This window comes from Coenobita brevimanus, chromosome 96, assembly GCF_032717465.1.
Source record: "Coenobita brevimanus isolate Jiangsu-jjx chromosome 96, ASM3271746v2, whole genome shotgun sequence".
Taxonomy (NCBI): domain Eukaryota; kingdom Metazoa; phylum Arthropoda; class Malacostraca; order Decapoda; family Coenobitidae; genus Coenobita; species Coenobita brevimanus.
The window spans coordinates 22,376,135-22,402,784 of record NC_137049.1 but is presented as its reverse complement, the minus strand read 5'-3'; the positions used below and the strand labels follow the sequence as shown (position 1 = coordinate 22,402,784).

The window sequence follows — 26,650 nt, the reverse complement described above, 5'->3', positions numbered from 1 at the left end:
TTTCTATATGTTTCTTCCTTCGTTCGTTCGTTCGTTCCTTCCTTCCTTCCTTCCTTCTTTCTTTCTTTCTTTCTTTCTTTCTTTCCTTCCTTCCTTCCTTCCTTCTTTCTCTCAAAATAATACGGTGGTAATAATTGAAGACTAAGGAAACAGTTAGGGATTTAATAGGATGGAGAGAGAGAGAGAGGGTGGAAATGGAGGGAGGGAATAATATTAGATCCAGGCCAACGAGAGACAGACAGACAAACAGGCAGAGAGAGAGAGAGAGAGAGAGAGACAGAGACAGAGTGGATATTGAAAGGCATAAAGGAAGGACGAAGGAGGAGAAACTAATAAAGGAGGGACTGAAGGAGGCAGAGGTGAAGGAAGGGAAGGAGGAAGGAAGAACAGTATTAATATATATAAGAAATGTTGGGAAAATAAGGAAAAGAAAGAAAGAAAAAGAGAGAGAAGAAAGATGAGAGAGAAATAATGAAAAAGAGAGAGAGAGAGATTTTCTCACTCGGCCTACACTCACTTCCCGGAATATGGAGGATGAAAGAGGTGATGCAGGAAGTGGTGAGGTGTACAAGGAAGTAGGGTGAGGAAGGTGTATTGAAGTGTGTGTGTGTTTTTTTTTCTGTTGTGGGTGTGTGTTGCAAATGTTGATTCTCTCTCTCTCTCTCTCTCTCTCTCCTTTTTTACTTATATCTTTAGGTTTATATTTGTCTACCTGTCTTTCTTCCATTACTTGCTGTCTATCTGTCTCTCTCCTGACGCCGCATCCCGTGAGGGGTGACCGTCAAAAGGACCTCCAGGCGTTTCAGTCCCTACTCAATAACGACCACTCCTTCCACCACACCCCACCTTCCACTGCAACCTCCTCCTCCTCCTCTCCTCTCCTCTCCTCTCCTCTCCTCTCCTCTCCTCTCCTCTCCTCTCCTCCTCCTCCTCCTCCTCCTCCTCCTCCTCCACATACCCAAACCAACGTGGAGTGTGTTTTTGTTTTTGACACTTGTTTAGTTTATATACCGCATCTTTCACGAGTCACCGTATGCACGAGTATATAGATAGACAGATAGATAGATAGATAGACACAGAATTTCACCCAGCCATCTTTAAGCATAAAGTATAATATTTTCTTCCCTGTAAAAGTCATCCAGTTTACTCTTATACATTTTCCGATTTCCTAAGCCCTTTCCCAGACCAGCAGACACGCGAACAAACAGTATTCTCTCTCTCTCTCTCTCTCTCTCTCTCTCTCTCTCTCTCTCTCTCTCTCTCTCTCTCTCTCTCTCTCTCTCTCTCTCTCTCTCTCTCTCTCGTGTATTGAGGGGGATAGCGTGATGCCCAATAATGAGTTTAAAAGTGAGTTAAGATGAGGAATAATGAAATAGTGAAATGAGTAAGATGAAGGAAAATGAAACAGTGAAATGAGTAAGATGAGGAAAATGAATAGTAAAATGAGTAAGATGAGAGAAAATGAAATAATGAAATGAGGAAGATGAGAGAAAATGAAATAGTGAATAAGATTAAAGAAAATGAATAGTGAAATGAGTAAGATAATAGAAAAATGAAATAGTGAAATGAGTAAGATGAGGGAAAATGAATGAGTGGAGTGAGTAAGATGAGGGAAAAATGAAATAGTGAAATGAGTAAAATGAAGGAAAAATGAATAGTGAAATGACTAAGATGAGGGGAGATGAAAGAGTGAAATGAGTAAGATGAAGGAAAATAAATAGTAAAATGAGTAAGATGAGGGAAAATGAAAGTGAAATGAGTAAGATGAGGGGAAATGAATAGTGAAATGATTAAGATGAGGGAAAATGAAAGTGAAATGAGTAAGATGAGGGAAAATGAACGTGAAATGACCAAGATGAGGGAAAATGAATAGTGAAATGAGTAAGATGAGGGGAATTGAATAGTGAAATGAGTAAGATAAGGGAAAATGAAAGTGAAATGAGTAAGGTGAGGGAAAATGAATTGTAAAATGAGTAAGATGGGGGGAAATGAAAAAGTGAAATGAGTAAAATGAAGGAAAAATGAACAATAAAATGAGTAAGATGATGGCAGGTAGTGGTAATCAGGAACGTTTTTTTTTTTTACAAACGTTTCGTCATTTTTCTAAACGTTTCGTCAGTCATATATAATTTGTTAATAAAAATGAATTATAAACCAAAAAAGTGTGGCCTTAAAGATAACGAAGATAAATGAAACAATCTGAATATTTACTGAAAACTCTGATTCACCGTAAGTTTTATTTATAGTGGGTTTTATTTCATTGAGTTTCGTTCATAAGAGGCTGAAGATGAAAGATGCAATAAAGGAAATAGATAGATAGATAGATAGATAGATAGATAAGTGGATGGATGGATTGATGGATTGATAGACAGATGGATAGTTAGACAGATAGATGGGTAGATAGACATAGATAGATAGACAGATATTGCTTTACAGACAGACAAACACAAACAAACCCCAGTAAGAACCAAACCTCCTCCTCGCGATAGCGAAGGAAATAAAAGCCAATATATTCCGCAACGTCTTCCACCAGAATCCTCAAGATGTGCTCCTTGGCTTGCCACTCCTGAATGTCTCGTTACAGGTAAACAAATAAATAAATAAATAAATACATACGTACATACACACGCATACATACATACGCGTACATACATACACACGCATACATACTTACTGTACATACATACATACATACATACATACTACGTGCTGTAAAAACTCTGCGGATTCTGGGCCCCACATTTCACAAAGACCCGGGACCCCCTTGCAGTATAGTCAAAGGTGTAGGATATTTGACTAGTAACCAAGGAGACTCATTCCTTCCTCATGACCAGGGCTTATTGAATTTCACGCCACTGCGACGTACCGTTGAATTTGTGCCAGTGACCCAGTTCCCTCAGGTGAAGAGTATAATTCTAGTTAACCCCTTCATTCGGGTGACGTGATTTGCCGTTTATGTATTTATTTATTTATTTATTGGTTACCGCCAGACGATTTTATTCAGTGTAGGAGGGATCTCGTAGTGAAGGAGTTAATGGAGGCTTTACTAACCCCCTCATTTCCATATATATCTTTCCTACACTGAAGAAAATCGTCTGGAGATAGCTGGATTAATCTAAGAAATATACGTCACCTGATTCAAGGGATTTAGTTTTATTCTTGCTGAATCCAGACGATTTTATTCAGCTGAGGGGAAGCAAAATTCGTCGCCAATTCTTCCTTCTCCTTCTCCCCCTCTCCTTCGCGTTTTTATTTTCACTTTCTTCCATTTTATATAATTCCAATTCTCCTTCCTCCTCCTTCGTCTTGTATCCTTCCGGCTTTCCCTCCCCCCTTCCCTCCCTCCCTCCTTTTTTTCCCTTCCTCTTCCTTCCTGTCCTTCGTTCTTATAGTTTCTTCTTTTTACCTCATTGATTCATACTGTTTTCTATCCATCTGTTTCTCTTCTATTTTTTTTCATTATTTTTTCCTTCCTCTTCTCTTTCTCCCTGGCTGGTTCTCATCTTCCCCCTTCCCCTTCCGTCTCCCTTTCTTTCTTTCACCTCCCTTTCTTCCTTATCTTATTTTCCTTTCTGACAATTTCATCTCTTTTCTTCCTTTCCCCCTTGCCCTTCCATCCGGCTTCTTTCTTTTCTTCCTATTCCATTCCTTCCTCCCTAAATTCTCCTTCTCCTGCCTCTCCGTCCCTCTTTCTTCCTTTTCTTCCTCTTCCCTCCTTTCTTCCCGAGTTCCCCTTCCTATACCCTTTCATCCGTTTTTTATTTCCTTCCTTTTTTCTCCATTCCTCCCCAATTCTCCTTATCTGTGTCTTCGTTCTCCTTTACTCCCTCCCCTCCCTCCCTCCCCTCCCCTCCCCTCCCCTCTCCTCCCCTCTCCTCCCCTCCCCTCCCCTCCCCTCCCTTCCCCTCCCCCCTCAACTCTCTTCCTTTCCTTCTTCCCTCCCCTTCCCCTCCCTTCCCTCCCTCCCTCCTGTTGCAAATTTCTCTTGTCATTTTTTGTGTTCATTCTCGTTCATTCTCTTCCTTCCTTTCCATTACTTCCTCCTTCCTTCTCTCCCTCTCCTCCTCCGTCTCTCTCTCTTCTTTTTTCTCAGTTCGCGTTCATTTTATTCTCTCCTTTTCTTCTCTCCCTCCCTCCCTTCCATCCATCCATCCATCCATCCATCCTTCCTTCCTTCCTTCCCTCTTTCTATCTTTCCGTCCTTCCTTCCCTTCCTACTTTTCTTCCTTCCTTCCTTCCTGCCTCCTTCGCTCTCTTTATACCTCCTTCTCATTCTTACCACCTATCTTTCGTTTCCATCCTATCTTTCATTCTCCTTCAACATTTCTTCTTTCCTTCAGTCTTTCACTTTCCTCTCTTTTTTTTTTTCTCTCTCTCCTTCTCTCCCTCCCTCCCTCCACCTGCTCTTCCTCATCCAATACTCCTCCAGTCCACCACTCAAACCACGGTATTGGACACGAATTGTGGTAGATGGCGATGGTGGTTGCCGATGGTGGTTGCTGGCCGGAATGGTGGTAGGTGGCCGAGAGTTGTGGTATTGGTGGTAGCGGAGAGGAAGAGGGGTTTGAGTTGTGGTGGTGATGGTGATGGTAGTGGTGGTAGTCGTGGTGAGGATGGTGGTGGTGGTTCCGATGATGGCAGTGGTGGTGATAAGAATGATGGTTGTAGTTATGGTGATGGTGGTAGAGATGGTTATGAAATAATAATAATAATAATGATAATAATCGACCACTAGCAACAAGAACAGGAGCAGTAGTAGTAATTTAATAAAAATAACTAAATAATAATAATAATAATAATAATAATACCACCACCACCACCACCAACAACAACAACAACAAGACGTAATAATAATAAAATATACTGTCCTAATTATACTTCTAATGGTATACTATAATACTTGTGTTGGTGATATTATATCGTCAGTAATGAGGTACAACTATTGCATGCTGGTATATTTGCATTATTAAATGTAACTCAAAGTCAAATGGCCACCCCTTATGGGATTATGGCGTCTGGCAATAGATAGATAGGTTGATAGAATTCTAATCGCATCGTTGGCGCCGATGAAAAAGAATGGGAATTAAATTTACACGTTTTTAAAAGTCTCCTTAAAGTTAGTATTAGCAATAGTAGTAGTAGTAGTAGTAGAGTAGTAATAATAGTAGTAACACCTGCACCAACGATTTTGGAGCATGTTATATTCATCCGTGCCTGTCTGTCTGTGTACAAGTATCTCAAAATGTTGTTATAGGATTTCAGCGAGATAAGGTGGAGAGGTGAGCAGTGGGGCAGGGAAGAGCCGATTAGATTTTGAGGTGGGTTCGTATCCCGATCCAGATGCAAGAAATCCAAAATTTTATTAGCGCTGGCGGAGGTATGCTGTCTCTGATACTGTGTAGCAGGGCAGACTAAGAACAGAGAATTAATTGACTATTTGACACCGTAAAGCATTCGTCTGGCAGGAAAGAGGAGTTGCGGAGGTATGCGCTCCTTGAGTACTTTCTGATTGTTATTTTTTCATCATCATCATCATCATCATCATCATCTATATTAATCGTATTTTTGTCAGAGATAAAGATTAATGCATCTCACTTTCCATGTTTTGTAAATTCTTCTGACGCACCGTCCATTAAACTCCCTTATGGGTTTTCTCCGAGGGTAAATGAGACTTTAGGACATAAGCAAGAATAAAACAAAAAAGATATCGGTCTGAAAGGGTTAATTATCAGGCAAAGGTAATAATAAGCCGACCCAGATTTCCCCACATTACAAAATCAAAAGCCCATTAACAGCAGTGCATTTTTACTAATTAAATAAATATACTTTGCTTTAGGATATACACCAAGGCATTTAATATTATTCCCCAAATGACCCGAAAATGTTAATTAAAAGAATCCAATTACCATGAGCGAAGAACGCCTACGGGAAACGGGTCATCAAACTTTAGTGTTAATATTCCCTTCACCTGGATTTCACCGCCCATGAGTATTACCTCCATGGATTAATTAGGAAAAGAAAAAATGGAAAAAAAGTCTAAGAAGTGTTTTTAAAGTCTCAGTTTCCCTGATTAAATTGAAATGAGAGGGAGAAAAATGCTGATGGGCGTGGCTTGGGAGGCGTGTGTTTACATTTTGGTCACAGAAAACGTATCAGCCAGGGATGTTTTTAAAGGGGTAAGTAGTGTGTTTTGGGGCTGTTGTTGAATTTAGGTTATTTATCGACACTGGCTGAGTGAATTTGAGAGTTTGTGTATGTATGGTGATGAGTATTAGAGAGAGAGAGAGAGAGAGAGAGAGAGAGAGATGGGTAAATATACTATGGACTTACAGTATATTCTCCTTACGTTCTCACTATCGATCGAATATTTTAAACAACTCGAGTATTTATATTTACTCGAGTGTTGTGCTTAGCTTTGGTCGGTCACTTTGCATATAATCTCGGTCTTGCATATACAGTAGCGAGTCGGGTACATTGTTCATATTTGCTTGGATGTTTCATGTTGCGTATCTTTGTTTTGTTTTTTTAGTAGTAGTAGTAGTAGTAGTAGCGTGTGTTGCATTTTTTTTTTTTTTTTTTTTTTTGCATATACATCTGAACCGATATTTTGCATATAACGGACAGAATTTATGCATATATTTAGTCAGTTTTTTGCATATACTTAGACGAGTACTGCTCGAGTATTCTGCATATATTTATTTATTTATTGCTAATGGTGGATCGAGTATTTTGCATATATTAGATTGGACGGTATGCATATAAGTAAATTTTTTGCATATACTCAAACGGGTGTAATTCGAATATTCTTCATATATTTAGTCTTTTTTTTCTTTTTCCTTTTTCTCTTATTTTCTTCTCTCTCTTTCTTTCTTTGCTTTTTTTTCTTTTTGCATATATCTGGTCGGTCATTTTGCATATATCCAGTCGACTCGAGGGGGGGGGGAGGTATGGAAATGAGGGTGCTCGGGGATGGCATTAAAATATTTGGATCTGGTCAATTTTGGAAAGTGGTTGGGTGAGAGAGTGGGGGGGAGAGGGGAGGGAGAAAAGAGAGGGGAGGGGGGGAGGGAGGGCAAGGAGAGGGAAGGGGATGAGACAGAATAGAAAGAAGGGGAGGGATGTGGATGGGACGAGGGATAGAACGAAATGGGACAGAGAGAGAGAGAGAGAGAGAGAGAGAGAGAGAGAGGACGGGAAAGCAAAAGGTTAAGTAGAACAAGAACAGAAAATTAAAAGGATAGATAAAGGAGGAAGAGGAGGAAATAAATTAACAGTCAAATGAGAAGTGAAAAGAAAAAGTGAAAAACGCACGAAGGAGGTGGAGGAGGAGGAGGAGGAGGAGGAAGAAGACAAGAAGAGAGCTGAAAATGACTGAAATGAAAAGAAATGGACGGTAAAAAGAGAAGCGAAGGAGAAACCAATGCAAAACTCAACGGAGGAGGGGAGGGAGGAGGAGGAGGAAGAGGGCGTCAATCCTTCTTTTGTCATGATAACGATGCCAGCAAACACCAGCGATGCAGGGAGGAAGGAAGGAAGGGAGGAAAAAGGGAAGGAGGGAAAGAAGAGAGAAATGGAAAAGAAGAAGTGGGAGGAGAATGAAGGAAGAAATAGAGGAGAGGAGGAAGGTAAATGATGAGGGAAATGATGAGAGAGAGAGAGAGGGAGAGAGAGAGAGAGAGAGAGAGAGAGAGAGAGAGAGAGAGGAAGGGAGAGAGAGAGAGAGAGATAGGGAGAGACGAAGGGAAGGAAGGAAGGAGGGAGGGAGGGAAAATAATGAAAGAAATAATGCCATCAAACAAATGAAGCATATCTTGAAGCAATAGAGGAGGAAGGAAGGAAATATGGGAGAGAAATAGTGACGGAAGGACGAGGAAAGAAGGAGCGAGAGGAAGGAAGGAGGGAAGGAAGAAAGGAGAAAGAAAAAAGAAAAAATAATATCAATGAGATCAAATGAACCAGCAAAATCAGGAAAAAAAAAGTGGGGATGGAAAGAAGGATGGAGAGAGAGAGAGAGAGAGAGGTTGAGGATGTGAACTTAATATAACACCAAAAAAAGATCTGTTTTACACACACACACACACACACACACACACACCTTCTTTGATTCTTAGCTTTCTTTGATGTGAGCTTTGATGGGAAGGAAAGAGGAGGATTAGGGGAAGAGAGAGAGAGACAAAGGGAGGGATTGAGGGGGGGGAGGAAAGGAGATTGGAGAGAAGGATGAGAGAGAGAGATAAGGAGGTAGGAGAAGAAAACGTAGATTTAAAGGGGAAAGAAAATGGAAAGATGAAAAACACAGAGAAAGAGAAGTGATAGGAAGAGATATAAGGATAAATACTGAGTAAGACAAAATTATTATGATAGAGGTAAGACAGGGAAATGTGATAAATTATGGAGGAAGATAAATATGGAAAAGATAGAAGGAAGACGAAGAAAAAAATATAAAAGGGCACAAAAGAAAACGAGAAAAAATTGAAATTGATATGGAGGGAGCGAGGGAGACGATTATAACTGATAAATATGGTGATAAAGAAGGATTGATAAGGGGAGATAATGGACCATATGCATATGTATAAATTAGTTAGTACTGTGGACGAATAAAAAGGAAAAAATATTTAGATAATGGTTCAATATGAGAAGGAAAACCAAGAGATAGAAGTGATAAATAGGGAGACAGGGAGACAGAATGATATAGAGAGGTGTAAGGGAGAATAAGAACTGATTATTACAGTATTGAAGGGAGAGAACGACAGTGGTGATAAAGGGAGAGAATAGAGATAAAAGTGATAGATAGGGATATAGAATGAGGAAGGGAGAGGTAAGGGAGAATAAGAAAAAGTGAGTGTTAGTGACGGTAGTGATAAAGCTTTGTTATTACCTGTTCTTACCCTTCCTTTCTACTCCTTTGTAACCGCATATTGGCCCTTTAGGTCTCCTTTCTCGTCTCTTCTCTTTTCCGCTTTCTTCTCTTCTCCTGACATCTCTTCTGTTTCCTTCTCTTTTCTCTTCATTTTTCTTCTCTTGTCGCTTCTCTTTTCCCTTCCCTTCCCTTCCCTTCCCTTCCCTTCCCTTATTTTTCTCTTTTCTTCTGTTCATTTCTCGTCTCATCTCTTTTCTACTCCTCTCTTCTCTTCTCATCTCTTCTCTCCTCTCCTCTTCTCTCCTTTTCTCTTCTCTACTCATCTCTTCTCAGTATTCCTTATCTCCCCTCTCTCTCCCTCATTTTATCTCTCTTCACTTTTCTCTGCATCATCTCTGACTTCTCTCATTTATCGCTTCTCCTTCTTTTTATCTCTTCATATATGTCTCTCCTTCTTTTCTTCCTTTCTTCCTTGATCACCTTCCACCATACTTGTTATATCCTTCCATCCTTCCTTCCTTTCATCCTTCCTTCCTTCCTTCTTTCCTTCCTTCCTTCCTCCCATCCTTCCCTCCTTCCTTCCTTCCTTCCTTCCTTCATCTGATCCATTTTCTCCCTCTTCTCATTCCGTCCTCTTCATTCCTTGCTTTCGTCCTTCTTTACATTCTTCTTTCCTTCCTTCCTTTATCTTCCTTCTTTCCTTTTCTTCTTTCCCTACTTCCTTCGGTATAACTTTAGAAGTAACCAACGTTACCAATTTTCATTATATTACGTCCCTGAACTATTCTAACCAAGACTTACCTTTTAAGCCTAGTTTGAGTTGGGGGAGCAAATTTTTTAGGGGTAGTCATATAGGGGCTTAGGTTAGGCTGTCGCTCAGTAGCTGATGAATGTCGCGCCATATTGGCTGGTGCAGGCGTGTGCACTCGGTCTTATGTCAGGCCCTAGATTAGGCCGAGGTTAGGTTAGGTTAGTTTGGGTTAATTTAATGCAAAATAGTGTTTTTAATTAATCTTGATCTTGATTTTGGAGGATAAACCCACTTTTGGAAATCTTACTAAAATTCCAAAAGGGGGATTTTCCCCCCAAAATGAGGGTCAAAACTAATTAAAGCACAGTATTTTGCATTGGAAAACATAAAAATAATAATAAAAGGAAACGTTGGTTACTTCTAAAAATTTACCCTTCCTTCTTTCCTTTTTCATCCATCTTTCCTTCATCTTCCTTCTCTCCTTCTTTCCCTTCTTCTTTCCCTTTTCTTCCTTCTTCCCATGTCTTCTTCAAACTCTCCCCTTCCTCCACTTCCTTCCATCATCTTATTTCCAAGCATCTTTTTTCTTTCCATTTTTCCTCTTCCTCTTCACTCCCTCTCTCAATTTCCCCTCTTTCTCCTCATCCCTCTCTTTTTATTACATCTTATCTTCATTCCCCTCTTTCCTCTTCCCTTCCTCGTCTTTCATATCTTCTTGTCTTTCGTTCGTTATCACATTGTTTCGTATCCCTTCGTTCTTCGTCTTTCGCTCTTATTGGCTTTGTCATCTCTCTCTCTCTCTCTCTCTCTCTCTCTCTCTCTCTCTCTCTCTCTCTCTCTCTCTCTCTCTCTCTCTCTCGACCTTATTCAGTCCCCCCAATTTGAAAAGTCTATCGTAAGGTAGATAGAACAGACTAGGGAGGGGAAGATTAAAATAAATAAACAATAATCAGTAATAACCCGGCCATTGACTGGGCTGAAAGGGGTTAGGAATCTTGGTGAGGGAACAACAAACCCGCTGGAGCAAGTTTCATCCTGGCGCCCCTTCCTCACCTTCTTCTTCTCCCTCTTCTTCGTCTCTCCCCACCAACTCACTCTCCTCAAAATTCCCCCTCACTGCCCTCGAAAATACATTATTTATTGACTTATTTATTTATTCCTTTATTTGTAGGTAAAATAGTAAAATGGGTGTGTTGGAGGTGGTGGCTGTGGTTGTGGTGTGTGGGGTTGTAATGGGTGAGGTGGAGGGGGGTGACGCTCGTGGCCTCGAGGTCAAAGGGGTTGACCTCCAGCATCACCTGTTGAGCTACGAGCAACTTATTAAGTCTCTCCGACGCGAAAACGCGCGACTTAAGGCGAAAAACCGCGCTTACCGGAGAGACCCAGACGCGACCCGGGGTGACCTGGAGGCAAATGACCAGTTCCGGCCGGTGTTGGCGGCGCCAAAAGACGAGGACGCGTGGAAGGTGATCGGCGAGAGCAGCGACCACGCCGACACCCTCAGCCGCCACCTGCACGCCGCACGCCACCACCTGGACGCCAAGAACCTCCACACTGAAGCACTCCAGCAAGACCTCCAGAGGCTCAAGGACGACCATCAGGCGCAGCTGCAGGTCCTGGAGACAGAAAAGAGGAAACGGAAGGAAGTGGAGGGCCTCCTGCAGAACACACTGAGGGCGCGTCAAGAGTGGCAACAGCGGCATCAAGACGCCTGGAGTAAGACGGCGGCCAAGGCGCGGCAGGTGAAGCAGTTAAGGCAGGAAGTGCAGGCGCTGCGAGGCAAGCATGAAGAACACCTCCTGCACCTGAACGCCTCGCTGCGGCAACTTGAGGCAGAAAAACGCCTGCGAGACGAGGCGGAGGCTCGTCTAGAGGAAGCGGTAAGGGCCAGGCAGGAGTGGCAGAACCACCACGCGCAGGCCCACAAGGACCTGACCTGGCACCAAGGGCGGGGGGCCCAGATGGAGGCCCTACTTAAGGAGGCGCAAGAGGCCCTTGACTCCAAAGACCAAAGTATTAACCATCTTCGTCAGACGGTGCAGAGGCAGACCAAGGCACTGAGGGACGCCCAGGCTGCCGTACAGGCAAAGGAAGCGGCCCAGGCCAACCTCCAGGCCAGTTTGAGGAAATTGGTCAGGGAGCGAGAGGCGGCCGAGAGTCGCCTGGCCAAAATAAAACACGGCCAGGCCAAGGCCCTCAGGCAGCATCAACGCACCATCAGCTAGAGGGACAAGGCCATAAAAGGCCATAAGAGCCAGATCAAAGGCCACCTGCGGAAATTTGGCCAACACGAGGACCACATCCGAGCTCTTGTGTCGGAAAACCAAGGCCTACGCAAGGCCAAAAAGGGTCTCCACAGGACCAATAATGGCCTCCTGGCCACCGTGGCCCAACACCATGGCCTGGTCCTGGCCCTCGTCAACAAAGACCAGGCTCTGAAGGACAAGATCCTGGCGCTGGACGGCCACTGAGCTGCTGAGCCAAATGGACGGCCACTGAGCTGCAGAAACTAAATTACATTCGCTTTGAACATTTGATGATTACGTTTTATGAGGTCGTGTCCACCACTAGAACAGATCACGCTCTAGGGGCAGTAGCGCCGCAGGAGGCTTGTCTAGTGCCTACAAAAACCTATCCTCCACGGGACACGCCTCTTGGGGCGCGTCTCATACCCACAAAATACTATATGTAATTCTCTGCTTTTAACACTTTCTTTTCATCTCACTTTTACGTATATATCTATCTACCTCATATATATATACTGCATTCATGCCTATCCATATGTATGTCTGTTTTGCCTGACGCCGTATCATATGAGGGGAAGGAACGACTCCTTTTTCCACTATCGCTGGAGGTATCCGCCATCCACTCACTCTGTGTAGTGCTACATTTAGGTGCCTCTGTCCTGAGTTACGAGCCAAGTGGTTTCCTCTAACCGAAGGATCGTTCTGTGTTGGGTGGTAACCATATGGCCCAACCAGATGACGCCTGGTGGTCTATAGGGTTAAGGCGCTCCCTTAATTGTTCAGAACTACGCCAGCTTCGCTTCCTACATCGCCAAATGGGTCAAATAGGCTGGGATTTTACCTTTAACTTCCTTTCTTGTCTTTCTGTCCTTCCTTCTTTCCTTCCTTCTTACTTTTCTTTTCCTTCCTTCCTTCCATCTTACTTTTCTTTCATTATTTCCTTCCTTCCTTCTTACTTTTCATTCGTTTTTTCATACTCTACTTTCCTTCCTTCCTTCCTTCCTTATTTTTCTTTCTTTCCTTCCTTCCCTATTCCTTTCTTCTTTTCTTCTTAATCTCTGTAGTGAAGGGACTGATGATAGCTTTGATGTGCGGGATTTGAAGCAGAATTATTTGCAGGAGAAAAATGCCGGATGAGAGAGAGAGAGAGAGAGAGCTACTGCGTTACCTGTCCATAAAGAGACGGTGAGACATCCAGGTTTGTGGCAGGTAAAGAGGGATAAAGTGAATGCCGCATACGATGAAGGTTTGGGAGGGGATTATAGAGAGGTGTGGGAGGGGATTATAGAGAGGAGGTTTAGGGAAGAGACAACAGTAGAGAAGGAATCCTTATCTTCCTCTTCCTTCTTTCTTCTCTCCTTTACTTCCCTTCTTTTTTATCACCCATCCTCCTCCTTTGCCCTCTCTACTTCCCTCCATCTTTCTCTTACCCCCTCCCCTCTTCCTCTTTCCTCTTCTGTCCTTTCCTCCCTCCCTTCTTCTCTCCCAGTCCTCCTCCCTCCCTCCCGTCCTATTTCACTCACTTCTCTTTTCCTCTCTGTCGCACCTTCCCTCCCTCCATCTCTCCCCTCCTCCCCTCTGTTCTCTCCCTCCCTCTCTCCCCTCCTCCCCTGTCCTCCCTCCTTCCACTCCCCTCTCTTCCTCCCTCCCTCATCACATCCACCCTAATTTCTAATCTCCCTATAAGCCCACAAATATATCATTCTCCCCTCCTCCCCTATTCCTCTTCTTCCCTCCCTCCTTTCCTCTCCCCTCTCCTCTCCTCCACATTCTTCACCACCACCATCCCACGTGCACCTATCCTCTCTCTCTCACACACACACACACACACACACACACACACACACACACAGGCTATCCCATTACCTGCCGTGACAAGCATGGTAATAGTTCTTTTGGCTCTCATCCCTGACCCCGTTACAAGCCCATTAACCCATTATGTACCACGGCGTCTCTTTGTATGCATTTGTAACCTTCACATCTCATGCCCTGGGAAGATTTGACTTTTTTTCTGTCTGTTTTTATAACTTTTTTGTTTTGTTTCTTTCTCTGTCTGCCTTTCTTTTTCTTTCTTCATTTCTTTCTTTCATCTTTCTTTTCTTCCTTCCTTCCTTCCTTCCTTCCTTCCTTTCCTCCCATCAGCCGTAGTGGTAGGGTTAACGCTCACTCCAATGACATCCTACTTTTTTCTTTTTCTTTTCTTTTTCTTCTTTTTTTTGGCTACCTCCAGACGATTTTATTTAGCTTAAAAAAGGAACCTGCTATAGAAGGGGTTAAGGAGGGCTGCATTTTACTACTACTACTACTACTACCACCCCGTCACTACCAATCACCCACACATAGCTAAAAATATGTGGAGTTAGCAGAAATAATTATCAAACACACGTCATTGGACTGCATGGATTAATAAGGTAATTTTGGCCGTCATGCAAATCCCTTTTAACGGGACTATCAGGTCATCCAAAGAGGGATTTAGGAGGATTATATGTGGGTTTTGAATCTTATTATTTCGCTTTTTCTCTGGCTTATATGTCTCTGCTTCATCTTGTCTCTTACATTCCTTTTTGACACGTTTTTCCTTTTATCTGGTGTGTGTGTGTGTGTGTGTGTGTGTGTGTGTGTGTGTGTGTGTGTGTGTGTGCTGTCATTTCACTGCTTATTTTAATACCTGTATTCCATTTTCTCCCCTCATTTCTTTTTCATTCTTTTCACACCCTCTTGTTATTATTTTAGTTCATTTTCACATCTCTTATACCCCCCTTTTCTCTTCCTCCTCTCTTCAACCCCCTCTCCATTCTCTTTTTTCTGTCTCTGCTCTTCCTTTATTCTTATCCTTCTCTTGTCTGTGTCAGTCCTTTTAATTACAGGATGATGATAATGATGATGATAATGATGATGTTGATGATAATGATGGTGGTGATGATGATGATGGTGATGATGATGATGATGATGATGTTGATGATGATGACGATAGGAATTGTGAGGAAAAGAAGGAACAGAGAGAACAAACACAGTAACGGAGAAATGAAGATGAGAAAGAGAAATGAAGTAGAGAAATGAGAGAGAGAGAGAGAGAGAGAGGAGAGAGAGAGAGAGATCATCATCAACAACAGCAGCGTGGATAATGTGCCTATTTATTTCTGAGGTCAAGCTGTACCTCTTTGCTACGATATATTTTAAGTGTATTTTTGATAGGTATATTTGTCTTAACTACGACCATCTCCTCTTGTAACCACATCCTTCTCTCTCCTCTATTACGACCACCTCTGTATTTAATCACACCTTTCTCATCCTCATCCTTCTTCTCTTTCCTCAGGTGCTATCATTTCTCTGGTCTAATGCTATCCTTATCTCTCCCTCCAACAGCGTGGGTTCTCGGCCTCTTTATCTGCAAGGCTATGTCCTATCTCCAAGGCGTCAGTGTCTCCGCCTCCATCAATACCCTGGTGGCTATCTCCGTGGACCGCGCCCTGGCTATATGCTATCCCATGCGCTGTCAGATCACCTCCCGCACCTGCCGCAGTATTATCCTGGTCATCTGGGCCTTCTCCCTCACCATCACGCTACCCTGGGCTGTGTTCTTCAAGTTGGAGCCCATCCCCGACACTGATTTGCATGTGAGTGTGTCTGGAGTTGGGGGAGGGTGTGGGGGAGTGGTGTGTGTGTGTGTGTGTGTGTGTGTGTGTGTGTGTGTGTAGGGATGGGTGTTTTGGTTGAAAGGTTTGCGTGTTCGTGTGGTGTCGTTGGCCGTCATGTGTTGCTTTGATGGTGTGTGTGTGTGTGTGTGTGTGTGTGTGTGAGAGAGAGAGAGAGATCTGAGTGTGTGTGTGTGTGTGTGTGTGTGTGTGTGTGTGTGTGTGTGTGTGTGTGTGTGTGTGTGTGTGTGTTTGTGATGTAGAAATGAAAACAGTGTGCTAATGAAAAAAACACTACCAGCAACAATAACTATAACGATAACAATCCAAACACAAACAAAAAAGAACAGTTCGGTGACAAAGGGATTAGGAAGGATTAATCTATGGCCCCTTGAATAATAATTCTCAGTAAATCCGGGGGTGATTATACAAACAGGGAGAACATGGCTGGGATTAATATTAGCAAGTGGAGTTAAATCCTTTGGTGTTGATGAGGAATTAGAGAGAGAGAGAGAGAGAGATGGGAAGATGTTGATAAAGAGGGGATTAGGAAGGATGTGATTTTGAAGAGAGGAAGAAGAGGGAAGAGAGTGAGAGAAGAAAGAGTAATAGAGAGAAGAGAATGGGAGAAGAGGTTGACTGAAGACGGAAGTAAAGATGGATGAGAGAGAGAGAGAGAGAGAGGTGGAGTTCAGTATTTGTCATATACATCACCATTTATGTTTTTATTTTTTTGTAAGATAATGATCAGGAGAAATAAAGAAAATAGGGTTAAAGGAAGCTGCCAGTAAAGGAAAGAGAGACGAGAGAAGACGAGGAAAACCCGAAGAAGACAAACAAGAGGAAAATTATTATAAGAAAAACGACGTAAAGGAAAAAAGGAAAAAGGGAAAAACAGGACACAGTGAGGGCAAAAAATTGGAAGAGGGAAATTTTGATTGAAAGAGGAAGAAGGGAAATGACCGGAAAAAGAGGAAAGAGGAGGGGAGGAGATGGAGGGAAAGGACGGAGGAGAGGGGCAAGGGGAGGGGAGAAGGGTGGGGAGGGGGGAGGGGAAGGGGAAGGGTGAGTTGGAGGAGGGAGGGGAGAGGGAGGGAGGGAGTGAAGGGAGGAATGGAATCGTAATTTAGGCAGAAATTACAGCCTCCTCTCCCCCTTCCCCCTCCCCTTCCCCTCTTCCCCCTCCCCTTCCCCTCTCCCCCCTCCCCTTCCCCCCCCCCCTCTCTCTCTCTCTCTCTCTCTCTCTCTCTCTCTCTCTCTCTCTCTCTCTCTCTCTCTCTCTCTCTCTCTCTCTCTCCTCCTCCTCCTCCTCCTCCTCCTCCTCCTCTTATTCCTTCCCCCTCTTCCTTTTCCTTCCTCTTCACATCTTCCCATTCTTCCACTCTTCTCCCTTCTCTTTCCCTGTCTTCGTCTTTTTTCTTCTTTTCTCCCTCGTCCTTCCTTTCCCTATCACATCCACCCTTTCCCCCTTCTCCCCGATCCACTCCCCACTCCCCTCTTCTTCCTCTCTCCCTTCTCTCTTTCTGCCTCCTTCCTCTCTTCTCTCTTTTCTTCTTCTCCTCTCTCTTCCTCTCTTTCCCTTCCGCCCTCTCTTCCTGCCCCCTCCACCCACCTCTCGCTCTTTTCCCCTCTCACTAACGCGATTTCCAAATTAGACCGGGTTTTGCGATGCGTGTAGAGTGGGGGGAGGGGGAGGGAAGGGAGGGAGACGGGGAGGGAGAGAAACGGGGAGGGAAAGGGGGAGAGAGAGAGTGACGGGGAGGGGCAGGGAGAGGGAGGGAGACGGGGAGGGGGGAGGAAGGAAGGGAGGGAGGGGGGAGGAAGGAAGGGAGGGAGGGGAAGGGGTAAAAAAGAGAGGAGATAAAAATTTAGAGGAAGGAAGGAAAGGAGGAAGGGAGGGAAGAAGGGAGTATGGGGCAAAGGGAGGGAGAGGAAGGGAGGGAAAGACAGAAAATGAAGGAAGGATGAGGAGGGAGGGAGGGACAGAAAATGAAGGAGGGGAAAGGAAGGAAACAGGGAATGAAAATGAAGACTCCTAAAAGCCAAATCAACGTACATATTCTTCGTGTACACCAGATTAACGTACATGTTCTTGTACACGAAATTAACATACTGTATATGTTCTTCGTGTACACTAAATTAACGTACATGTTCTTTTACACCGAATTAACATACATGTTCTTGTACACCAAATTAACGTACATGTTCGTCGTGTGCATCTCAATGTACACCAATCCCATGTGCACCAAATCCATCTATCCCTATTCATACTGCTCACTTACACCTCATTCATGTAAACCTAATTAACTGTACATCCAATCCATGTGCACCTCCCCCATGTAGGCTACACTTCACCCATGTACACTCCCCCATATACACCACCCGCATGTACACCCCCATGTACACCTCCCCCATGTGCACCTCACCCATGTGCACCTCACCCATGTGCACCTGACCTCATGTACGTAATTACAGGTGTGCGTGGACAGGTGGCCGGACGAGGAAAGCGGTAATTTGTACTTCGTGTTGGCTAATCTAGTAATGTGCTACCTGCTGCCGCTTACTGTAATATCCGTGTGTTACATTCTCATCTGGCGCAAGGTGAGTGGGTGTACATTTATCTATTTGTATCTATTTGGCTCTATCTGTGCTTTTTATCTGTCTGGTTATATGTCTGCTTTGTCTGCTTATATTTTTCTGCTTCTCTGTCTATCAGCTTACCTGCTTGTATCTATGTACCAGGGTGAGTGGCTGTAAATATATCTGCTTCTATCTATCTGTCTAACTTTACCTGCCTGCTTGTCCACTCTCTCTCTCTCTCTCTCTCTCTCTCTCTCTCTCTCTCTCTCTCTCTCTCTCTCTCTCTCTCTCTCTCTCTCTCTCTCTCTCTCTCTCTCTCTCATCTACCTTCAGACCTCTCAACTTTCCTCTTTACCTACCTATCTACCTCTGCCCCTACCTTCCCTACATCCTTACCCACCAGCCTTCCTGCTTCCGTTCGTACCTACTTACCTCTGACCCTACCTACCTACCTACCTACCAACCTTTCTACCTACCTCACGACTTAGTTTCTTTCCTCGTCTCTACCTCTCCACCCTCCTGCCTCGACCTCTCAGTACGTTCACCTGGTCTAATTAAGAGTAGGTGGGGTAATTAACATTCTAATTAACAGGTGTGAGCTGCAACAGGTGTTCGATAGCGGGCCGGGTGTACTGACAGGTGTGGCGCCCTTTTACCTGTGTGTGTGTGTGTGTGCTTATAGTTTTAATGTCTGTATAATTACGTTTGTGTGTATTATTTACCACTGTGTGTTAATTATTTGTATGACTTTACCTGTGTACATATATTTATCTGTGAGTTAGTTTAATGAAGGTAAAATTATCATAAGAAATTACATTAAAGGTGCTTATTAACAAGTGTGATTTTTTGTTTAGCATGTTTAAAGGAGAAGGGTGACAGGTGAAGGGTGACAGGTGAAGGGTGACAGGTGAAGGGTGACGGGTGAAGGGTGACAGGTGAAGGGTGACGGGTGAAGGGTGACAGGTGAAGGGTGAAAGGTGAAGAGTGACAGGTGAAGGGTGACAGGGTGAAGGGTGACAGGGGAAGGGTGACAGGTGTAGGGTGACAGGTGAAGGGTGACAGGCGAAGGATGACAGGTGAAGGGCGACAGGTTAAGGGTGGTAGGTGAAGGTGACAGGCGAAGGGTGGCAGGTGAAGGGTGACTCTAGGCTCTAATCTGAACGTGAACCCGGTGGACTGCAGACTGAAGTTCCCCTCCTTCTGCAGTCCACCAACCTTCCTTTGGGGGATAGAGAGGGAGTTGTGGGACGTTTATATAACCAGTTAGCTCCACCACCCAGTTATATCGGTGCCACCACGTGAAGGCGCCCATGTCCAGCGTGGGGTGACAGATAAAACTAACAGATATTGTACGGTAGGTTAAAAGATATATAGTTTACAGGTAAGAGTCGACAGATGTATATTAATTAACAGGTATCTAATTTCAGGTATGGAGGCGGAAGTTACCTGGAGAGAGACAAGACGAAGGCGTAGCGATGATGATGCAGAGATCCAAGATAAAAGTGATCAAGATGCTGCTGGTGGTGGTCATACTGTTTGCTCTGTCATGGCTGCCTCTCTATGCTATCTTCGCCAGGCTCAAGGTAGAGAGAGAGAGAGAGAGAGAGTTGTGACAAAGATACACAGGACTAATAGAGGTTTTACATCATCATCATAGTAAAAATGTTATAGTAAATAAAATTGTTCTAGAGGAAAGGAGTGGAAAATGACGCGCACAAAGAAAAAATTATTTGTGTAAATGCGAAATTGTTTAAAAATGGAGAGGAGTGGAAAAGAGAAAAGAAAAAAGACAAAATATAGAAGAGATGCTTGGTTAAGAAGGACAGTAAATATGCAAAGTTTGATAGTGATAATAATAACAAACAAAACACAAAAGAGAGGAGATAAATGAGAGAAGTGATAGGAGAGGAGAGAAGAGGAGAGAGACGAGTGAAAACGAAAGCAATCAAAGGTGTAACTGTGACAAAAATAGACAAGAGAAGATGAGGAAAATAAAGGCAAAGGAAGAGAAAAGGCGAGAGATGAGGAGGAGAAATAATAAAGGGAAGAGGAGAAGGAGGAGGAGGAAAAATAGGAGAGATAGAGGAAGAGAAAGAGGAGAGGAGGAGGAGGAGGAGGAGGAGAGGTAGAAGGAGATAAAAACAGAGAGGAGAGGAGGAGGAAGAGAGCTAGGAAAAACAATTGTGTGTGTATTACGACTGCTGAGTGTTTGTGACAGGGAAGGATATAGGTAGAAATAGGGTGAGAGGAGAGAAACGGTACACTGGAAGTTATTTTTCGTCGTTTACCTCCCTCTTCCCTCTTTCTCCTCCCTCTTCCCTCTTTCTCCCTCTTTCCCGTCACCCCATCCTGCCCCCTGTTCCCCTTTGTTACCTTCTCATCAATCCTCCCTTCCCCCATCCCCTATCTCCTTCCCCACCCCTTTCCTTACCCTTGTCCTACCTCCTTTCCTCCCCTTCCCCATTTTCCTCATTCTCTCCCCTCTTCGTATCTCAGTCTCTCCCCTCTTCCCCTCATATCATGCCCCCCTCCACCCACCCCTTACATTTCTTTCTCCTATTCTCCCCTTCCTCCCTCTCTCAACTAGCCCTCCCCCCTTCACCCCACCCTGACTTCTTCCCTTAGTTTTCCCTCTCCACATCTCCTTCCTTTGAAGATAGGAAGGGGCATTGCACAAGTCTCCCCCACCCCTCCCCACCTCCTCCCTCACTCCCCGCCCCTCTTGCCCCCGTCATCCCTCTTTCATGATAACTCGAACACAATAGTACCACAGAGTCCTCCCTGACCTCTTCCCCCCTTCCCCTCATCCTTCCTCATCCCTCTACCTCCTTCCCTCCCCTATCCTCCCCTCCCCTATCCTCCCTTCCCTCTGCCCTTCCCCTTCCCCTTTCCTCATTCCTTTACCCCCTCGCCCTCCCCTAGCCTCCCCTTCCCCTCCGCTTCCATCATCCCTCTGCTTCCCCTCATCCTCCCCTCTCCCTCCCTCACCCTCATCCCTTCTGCCCTTCCACTCCCGTCTCCCTTATCATTTTCCCCCCGCTCTTTATTCCAGCATTATCGCTATATAATAATCGTAATATAATAATAATAATAATAATAATGTTAGTAATAGCAATGATGATGATGATGATGATAATAATAATAATAATAATAATAATAATAATAATAATATAAATAATAATAATAATAATAAATAACAATAATAACAATAATAATAAACTGATATTCCAGCAGTCTCCCTCATCCCCAACCCCCCTGTTTCAAAGCCCCATGATCACCCCTTCATCCCATGCAGCTAAAGAAAAAAGAGAAAAAGGAAAAAGAAAAGAAAAAAATTCCCCGGAAAATGGAAGGGTGAATATATATGTATGTGGTAGGTGGTGGCGACCATCATCCACTCACTTGATGTAGTGCTGCCTACTTCCTTAGCTTTTATCATTCTTTTTCTGTGCCTGCCCTCCTCTCTTCCTATTTCTTCTATCTTTCCTGTCACTTCTTATTCCTTTTCTTTCCTTTACAGGTGGCTTTACATTGAGTGACAAGCCAAATGGTTTCCTGTAAGCCAAGAAACCATTTACAACGCTGGGTGGTAACCATATAACCAACCCACACGTGCTCCCTACCTGTCAACAAGTGGGTTGGTGAAGGGTTGGTGCCCCTCCCTGTAAAACAACTAACTCAGTGTCAAATGGTCACTCTTTACGGGTTTATGGTGTCTGGCAATAGATAGATAGATAGATAGAATATATGTGTAGGGAGCCACAGGGAGGGTATTCTCATGGACCTAGGAGCCTCCCTTAATTATGTTTTACTTATACCCACCTCATTTATGATAGTGGGAGACAGATAGATAGGTAGGTGGATGGATAGATAGATAGATAGATTTATGATAGTGGGAGACAGATAGATAGGTAGGTGGATGAATGGATAGATAGATAGATAAACACTACTCACCTCCTTGCACCCCATCTATATTTGTGGAAACAGGATTATAGGCTTGATGATGATGGTGATGATGATGATGATGGTATAATTTCCTTTGTATTCAACCCCTCAACTCCACTTCTGTTGTTCTGGTTAACGATAAAGACGATATCAGTGACGATGACAACGATAAAAGACGATAAAAAAAAACGATGACCTCAACGACGAATACGGCGACAGCGATAAAAACAACAGAAAACGACAGACGATACAATTTTCTTTTACGCCTACGCCCAAACCCCTCCCTCTCCTTCCATTTCCAGCTCGGCGTGGCCCCAACCGAGACAGAGACGCAGGTAATTCACGTGCTGGCTCCCATTGCGCAGTGGTTGGGAGCCTCTAACTCGTGCATCAACCCCATCCTCTACGCCTTCTTCAATGACAAGTTTAGGGCTGGATTTAAGGTGAGTTGGGGTGGTTAGTGGGAGGGAAGGTTGGGGGTTAGTGGAGGTGTTATTGGGGTTGATAGGGGTGTTTGTGAGGGGGAAGGTTGGGGTTAGTTGGGGTGATGGGAATGTTAGTGGGGTGGTTAGTTGGGGTGGGGTGTTAGCTGGAAGAGAAGAAGAGCATAGTAGAATTATCCCCATCATGAGAGGAGTAACTGTATTTATTCCGCACACCATATATACTCTCCCAACTCACCCCACTCACTCCCCCACAGGCCATCATAGTCTCCCACTCCTGCTGCTCACCACTCCGCCTCGACACGGTGACCAACAAGAGCGTGACCTCAGGCAAGGGAGTGGGGATGGAGTGCAAGGCCTCTTCGGAATTCTCGGTCTACTCCAGCTGCTCCTCGGGTTCGGCGGAGACCAGGAGGAAGTCGGTCTTGGTCCAGGTAAGTTGGTCTGTCTTGGTCTAGGTGGATTTGGTCTCTCCTTGATTTTCTGTTTTAGGTACTTGTTTTTCTGTGTGTTTTATGTTGATTTTTCGGTTTTTGTACTTGTTTTTGTGATTGTTTTATTGTGTACTTGTTTTTTCGTTTCATTGAGTGTTGATATTGGTGTTTGCTAGTGTCTGGCCGAAATGTAGACTGTTTAGATGCCATAATCGTGTGTGTGTGTGTGTGTGTGTGTGTGTGTGTGTGTGTGTGAGAGAGAGAGAGAGAGAGAGAGAGAGAGATGATGGGGCTAAGTAGGGATGAATATTGCTACATTACTTTCACTGTTACACTCTCAATCATTCCATTCCTTAATAACAAACCAGGACAACATTTCCTTCTCTTTATACCCCATATTTCACCCCACACTCTCTTCTTTTATTTTAAGTTTATTTTGACATTACTAGACTCAACATTGTTATCTTTTTTTTTTTATCTCTCATCGTGGTGACTAAGAGAGTTTTTTTTTTTTTTTAGCAAATATTGAGAATTGAAGTGTGATTATTCTGGATAGTAGGTGTTATAGTCTTTTGTTTTTTTATGCTATTATGTATGATGAAAGGCAGTTTGTGGGCTATTGTTCTTTTGATTGTGTGTGTGTGTGTGTGTGTGTGTGTGTGTGTGTGTGTGTGTGTGTGTCTGTGTGTGTTTGCGTTTGTGTTTTATATACGCACTTTTTCTCAGGTAATACACCTATACACATACATTCAGTTACTACACACACACACACACACACACACACACACACACACACACACACACACACACACACACACACACACACACACGTAGCCAACTAGGGAGGGCAAAAATTTCAGGGCGTTTTTTTTAGCGATCTTGTCTTTCTCTGTACACTTTTAAAATCCCTCCCCGTCTGCTCTCTCTCTCTCTCTCTCTCTCTCTCTCTCTCTCTCTCTCTCTCTCTCACGTCTTCTCTGTATCTTCAGTCCCTACATCTCTTTCCTCTCTCGTCCTCTTTTTTCTCCCTGGTTCCTCCTCTTTTCTCCCCCCCTCCTCGTCCTCTCTCTCTCTCTCTCTCTCTCTCTATCTATCTTCCCTCAATCCTCCCTCACTCTCTTTTTTTCCTTTACTTCCTCTTCCTTCCCTTCTCTCCCTGTTCTTCTCCTTCTTCTTCCTTCCTCTTCCATGCCCTCTCTCCCTCTTCTTCCTTCCTCTTCCATGCCGTCTCTCCCTCTTTTTCCTTCCTCTTCCATGCCCTCTCTCCCTCTTTTTCTTTCCTCATCCATGCCCTCTCTTCCTCTTCCTCCTTCCTCTTCCTTGCCCACTCTCCCTCATCTTCCTTCCTTTTCCTTGCCCTCTCTCACTCTTCTTCCTCCTCTTCCATGCCCTCTCTTCCTCTTTTTCCTTCCTCTTTCTTGCCCTCTCTCCCTTTTCCTTGCCCTCTCTCCCTCCTCTCCCTCCTCTTCCTTGCCCTCTTTATCTCTTCCTCTTCCCTTCCTCCTGTTGTACCTTCCTCGCTTTAAATTTCAAGGTAAAGAAAAAGGTTGCAACATGGTCGGGGTGGAAACTCCCTGTTACGGAGAAAACAAGAAAAAATAAGAAAGAAAGCAAGAAAGAAAAAAAGAAAGTAGAAAAAGATATAGTGAAAAAAATCCAACTATTTTATTTGCTCATCATCCAATGCTTTTTTTTTTTCATGATTGGCCAAGACAGTTTTTCTTTTCTTTTTTCATTTTCTTTTCTTTTTTCTTTCCTCTCTGGTTTTGTCTTGACGTTTTTCTTGTCATGCCGTTGCTATTTCGTCTTTTGGTTTTTCCAGTGGGGGGTTTGACGGTGGAATAATAACAATAACAATAATAATAATATTAATAATAATAATGATGATGATGATAATGGCCAGTCTTTATGTGTTTGTGTATCGTCTTTTTCACTTCTTATTTATTCAATTTAAGTTTCTTCAGTTATTTGTGTGGAGAGTCACTTGTCTGGGCAGTGTGATTCGTAACAGTGATGGGTCAGACGGTGGGATTTCCCGTCGAATTATTTTGCTCCCTAACACCTTTTCCTAAGCGATTTGTTTAGTTTATTACACCTTGCTGTCCTCTTCTGTGTTACTTAAATCATTCTAATATGACATACTTTTGCGAGACAGTTGACACAAGGATATTAATCAGTCATATCCAAAAATAAATCACTAAGGATTTGCAGCTAGGGAGCCTGCTTACGTGACAAGAATATGAGCCTAAGATTTTCCTCCTTAAGACACTGGTGCTCCTTATTACACTATATGACTCCATAACACCTCTTCCTTATCGATTTATTTTCCAAAGTACCCATTAACGTCCTCTTTTTGTCTTATATGTTTTAAATGTCTACACGGACTGCATGAATAACACACAAGAATGTAGTAATGGAGCAGAATTAGAATTTAAACCGATAGGGAAGGGGTGTTAGTTGGCCCCTGAACCGCACAAGCAGATCTCCTATGGATGTTAAACAGTACATTTGGAGCAATGAGTTTTTTCCTTTAGTACCAAGCGCCTTCGAAGGATCATGGGATATTGCTGGTAGGACCGAGGGCAATAAGAGCAATTATTCCTTGAGATTGAGTTAACCCTTATTACTATCTTAAGATGTGAACACCAACTAAGGTTTTAAGGAGAAATAGTACACCTCCCTGTGCTTGATCCTGCTCAGAGGGTAATATTTTAAAGAAAGAACCCGGGATGGAGGAGGCTAAGATGAACACCAGACAAACTCCTGGCCGGAGCAGATTATTTTTTTCCTGTCGGGAGTTTCATTGGAGGAGTTGCTGTTTGGAGTTGGAGGGTGAGATAGTTGGAGGATGAGAGAGGCAGTGTGCTGCCACTGTGTCCGTCCATATTTTGTTTGTATGTTTATTTCTCTTCAGTTTTCCTCAGTTATTTGTTTTTGTTTTCATTCTTTTTCAATTATGTGTTATATTATTTCTGATTAATGGTTCTTCAGTTTCATGTAATTATGTATATTTCTGTTCAGTTATTCATCAGTTATTTATTTATGTATTTATTGTACTTACATTCAGTTTAGTTTCAGTTATCAATAAATTTTTCCTTACCTTCGCTTTAACTTTATTTTCTGTTTTTATTTTTGTCTTTACAGATCCCCCTAGACAGCCACGGTGCGGGAAAACCCACCACAACTACCACAACTACCAGCACCCCCAGCGAGCGGCGACGGCTGCTGGGCCACAACCACAACTACCACCATCACCACCACCACTACCACCATCGCTCCCCATCCTCCTCCTCCTCCAATGCCTCCTCCTCCACCAACATCACCTCCGCCTCCTCCCGGCCCTCCCTCCTGTACCGGCAGTGCATCATCAACAACATGACCAATGGATCCACCACAGCCACCACAACTACCACCACCACCACAGCCACAACCACGACCAATGGATGCTCCACCTTGGTATAGAGTTTTGGGGAGTAATTTTTCCCCCTCCTCCTAAACCACTAAAAATAAATATATGTTGAGCAGAGACATTAACTCTTCCAATTACCAGAAATCTCTCCTAAGCTGAAAAAAACCCGTCTGGGGAAGGAAATCGTCTGTGGGTAGCAAGACTGAGATCTAAAAGGGGTCAAGGTATGGGAGGGCTTAATGGAGATCGTCTTAGGATTTTCTTGAGCAAAATCTTGAGACGGCAGCAAGGAGGAAGTGCAGATAGGGTCATTGTGCTGAAGGGTTTAGTGAACTGACCTCTTGGCT

The 26,650-nt window shown here is 43.7% G+C and overlaps 1 protein-coding gene across 1 annotated transcript in view; it reads left to right on the top strand.

Moving 5' to 3' along the window:
* The window catches only part of LOC145413494 (neuropeptide SIFamide receptor-like), a 73,668-nt gene extending 47,312 nt beyond the window's left edge, over window positions 1-26,356 (top strand). Inside the window, exons 2-7 of the mRNA XM_080283191.1 lie at window positions 15,224-15,474; window positions 17,968-18,093; window positions 19,500-19,655; window positions 22,320-22,460; window positions 22,718-22,894; window positions 26,039-26,356. Coding sequence (XP_080139317.1) covers window positions 15,224-15,474; window positions 17,968-18,093; window positions 19,500-19,655; window positions 22,320-22,460; window positions 22,718-22,894; window positions 26,039-26,356 — 1,169 coding nt within the window. The remainder of the gene's footprint in view (window positions 1-15,223; window positions 15,475-17,967; window positions 18,094-19,499; window positions 19,656-22,319; window positions 22,461-22,717; window positions 22,895-26,038) is intronic.
* The last annotated feature ends 294 nt before the right edge of the window (window positions 26,357-26,650 follow it).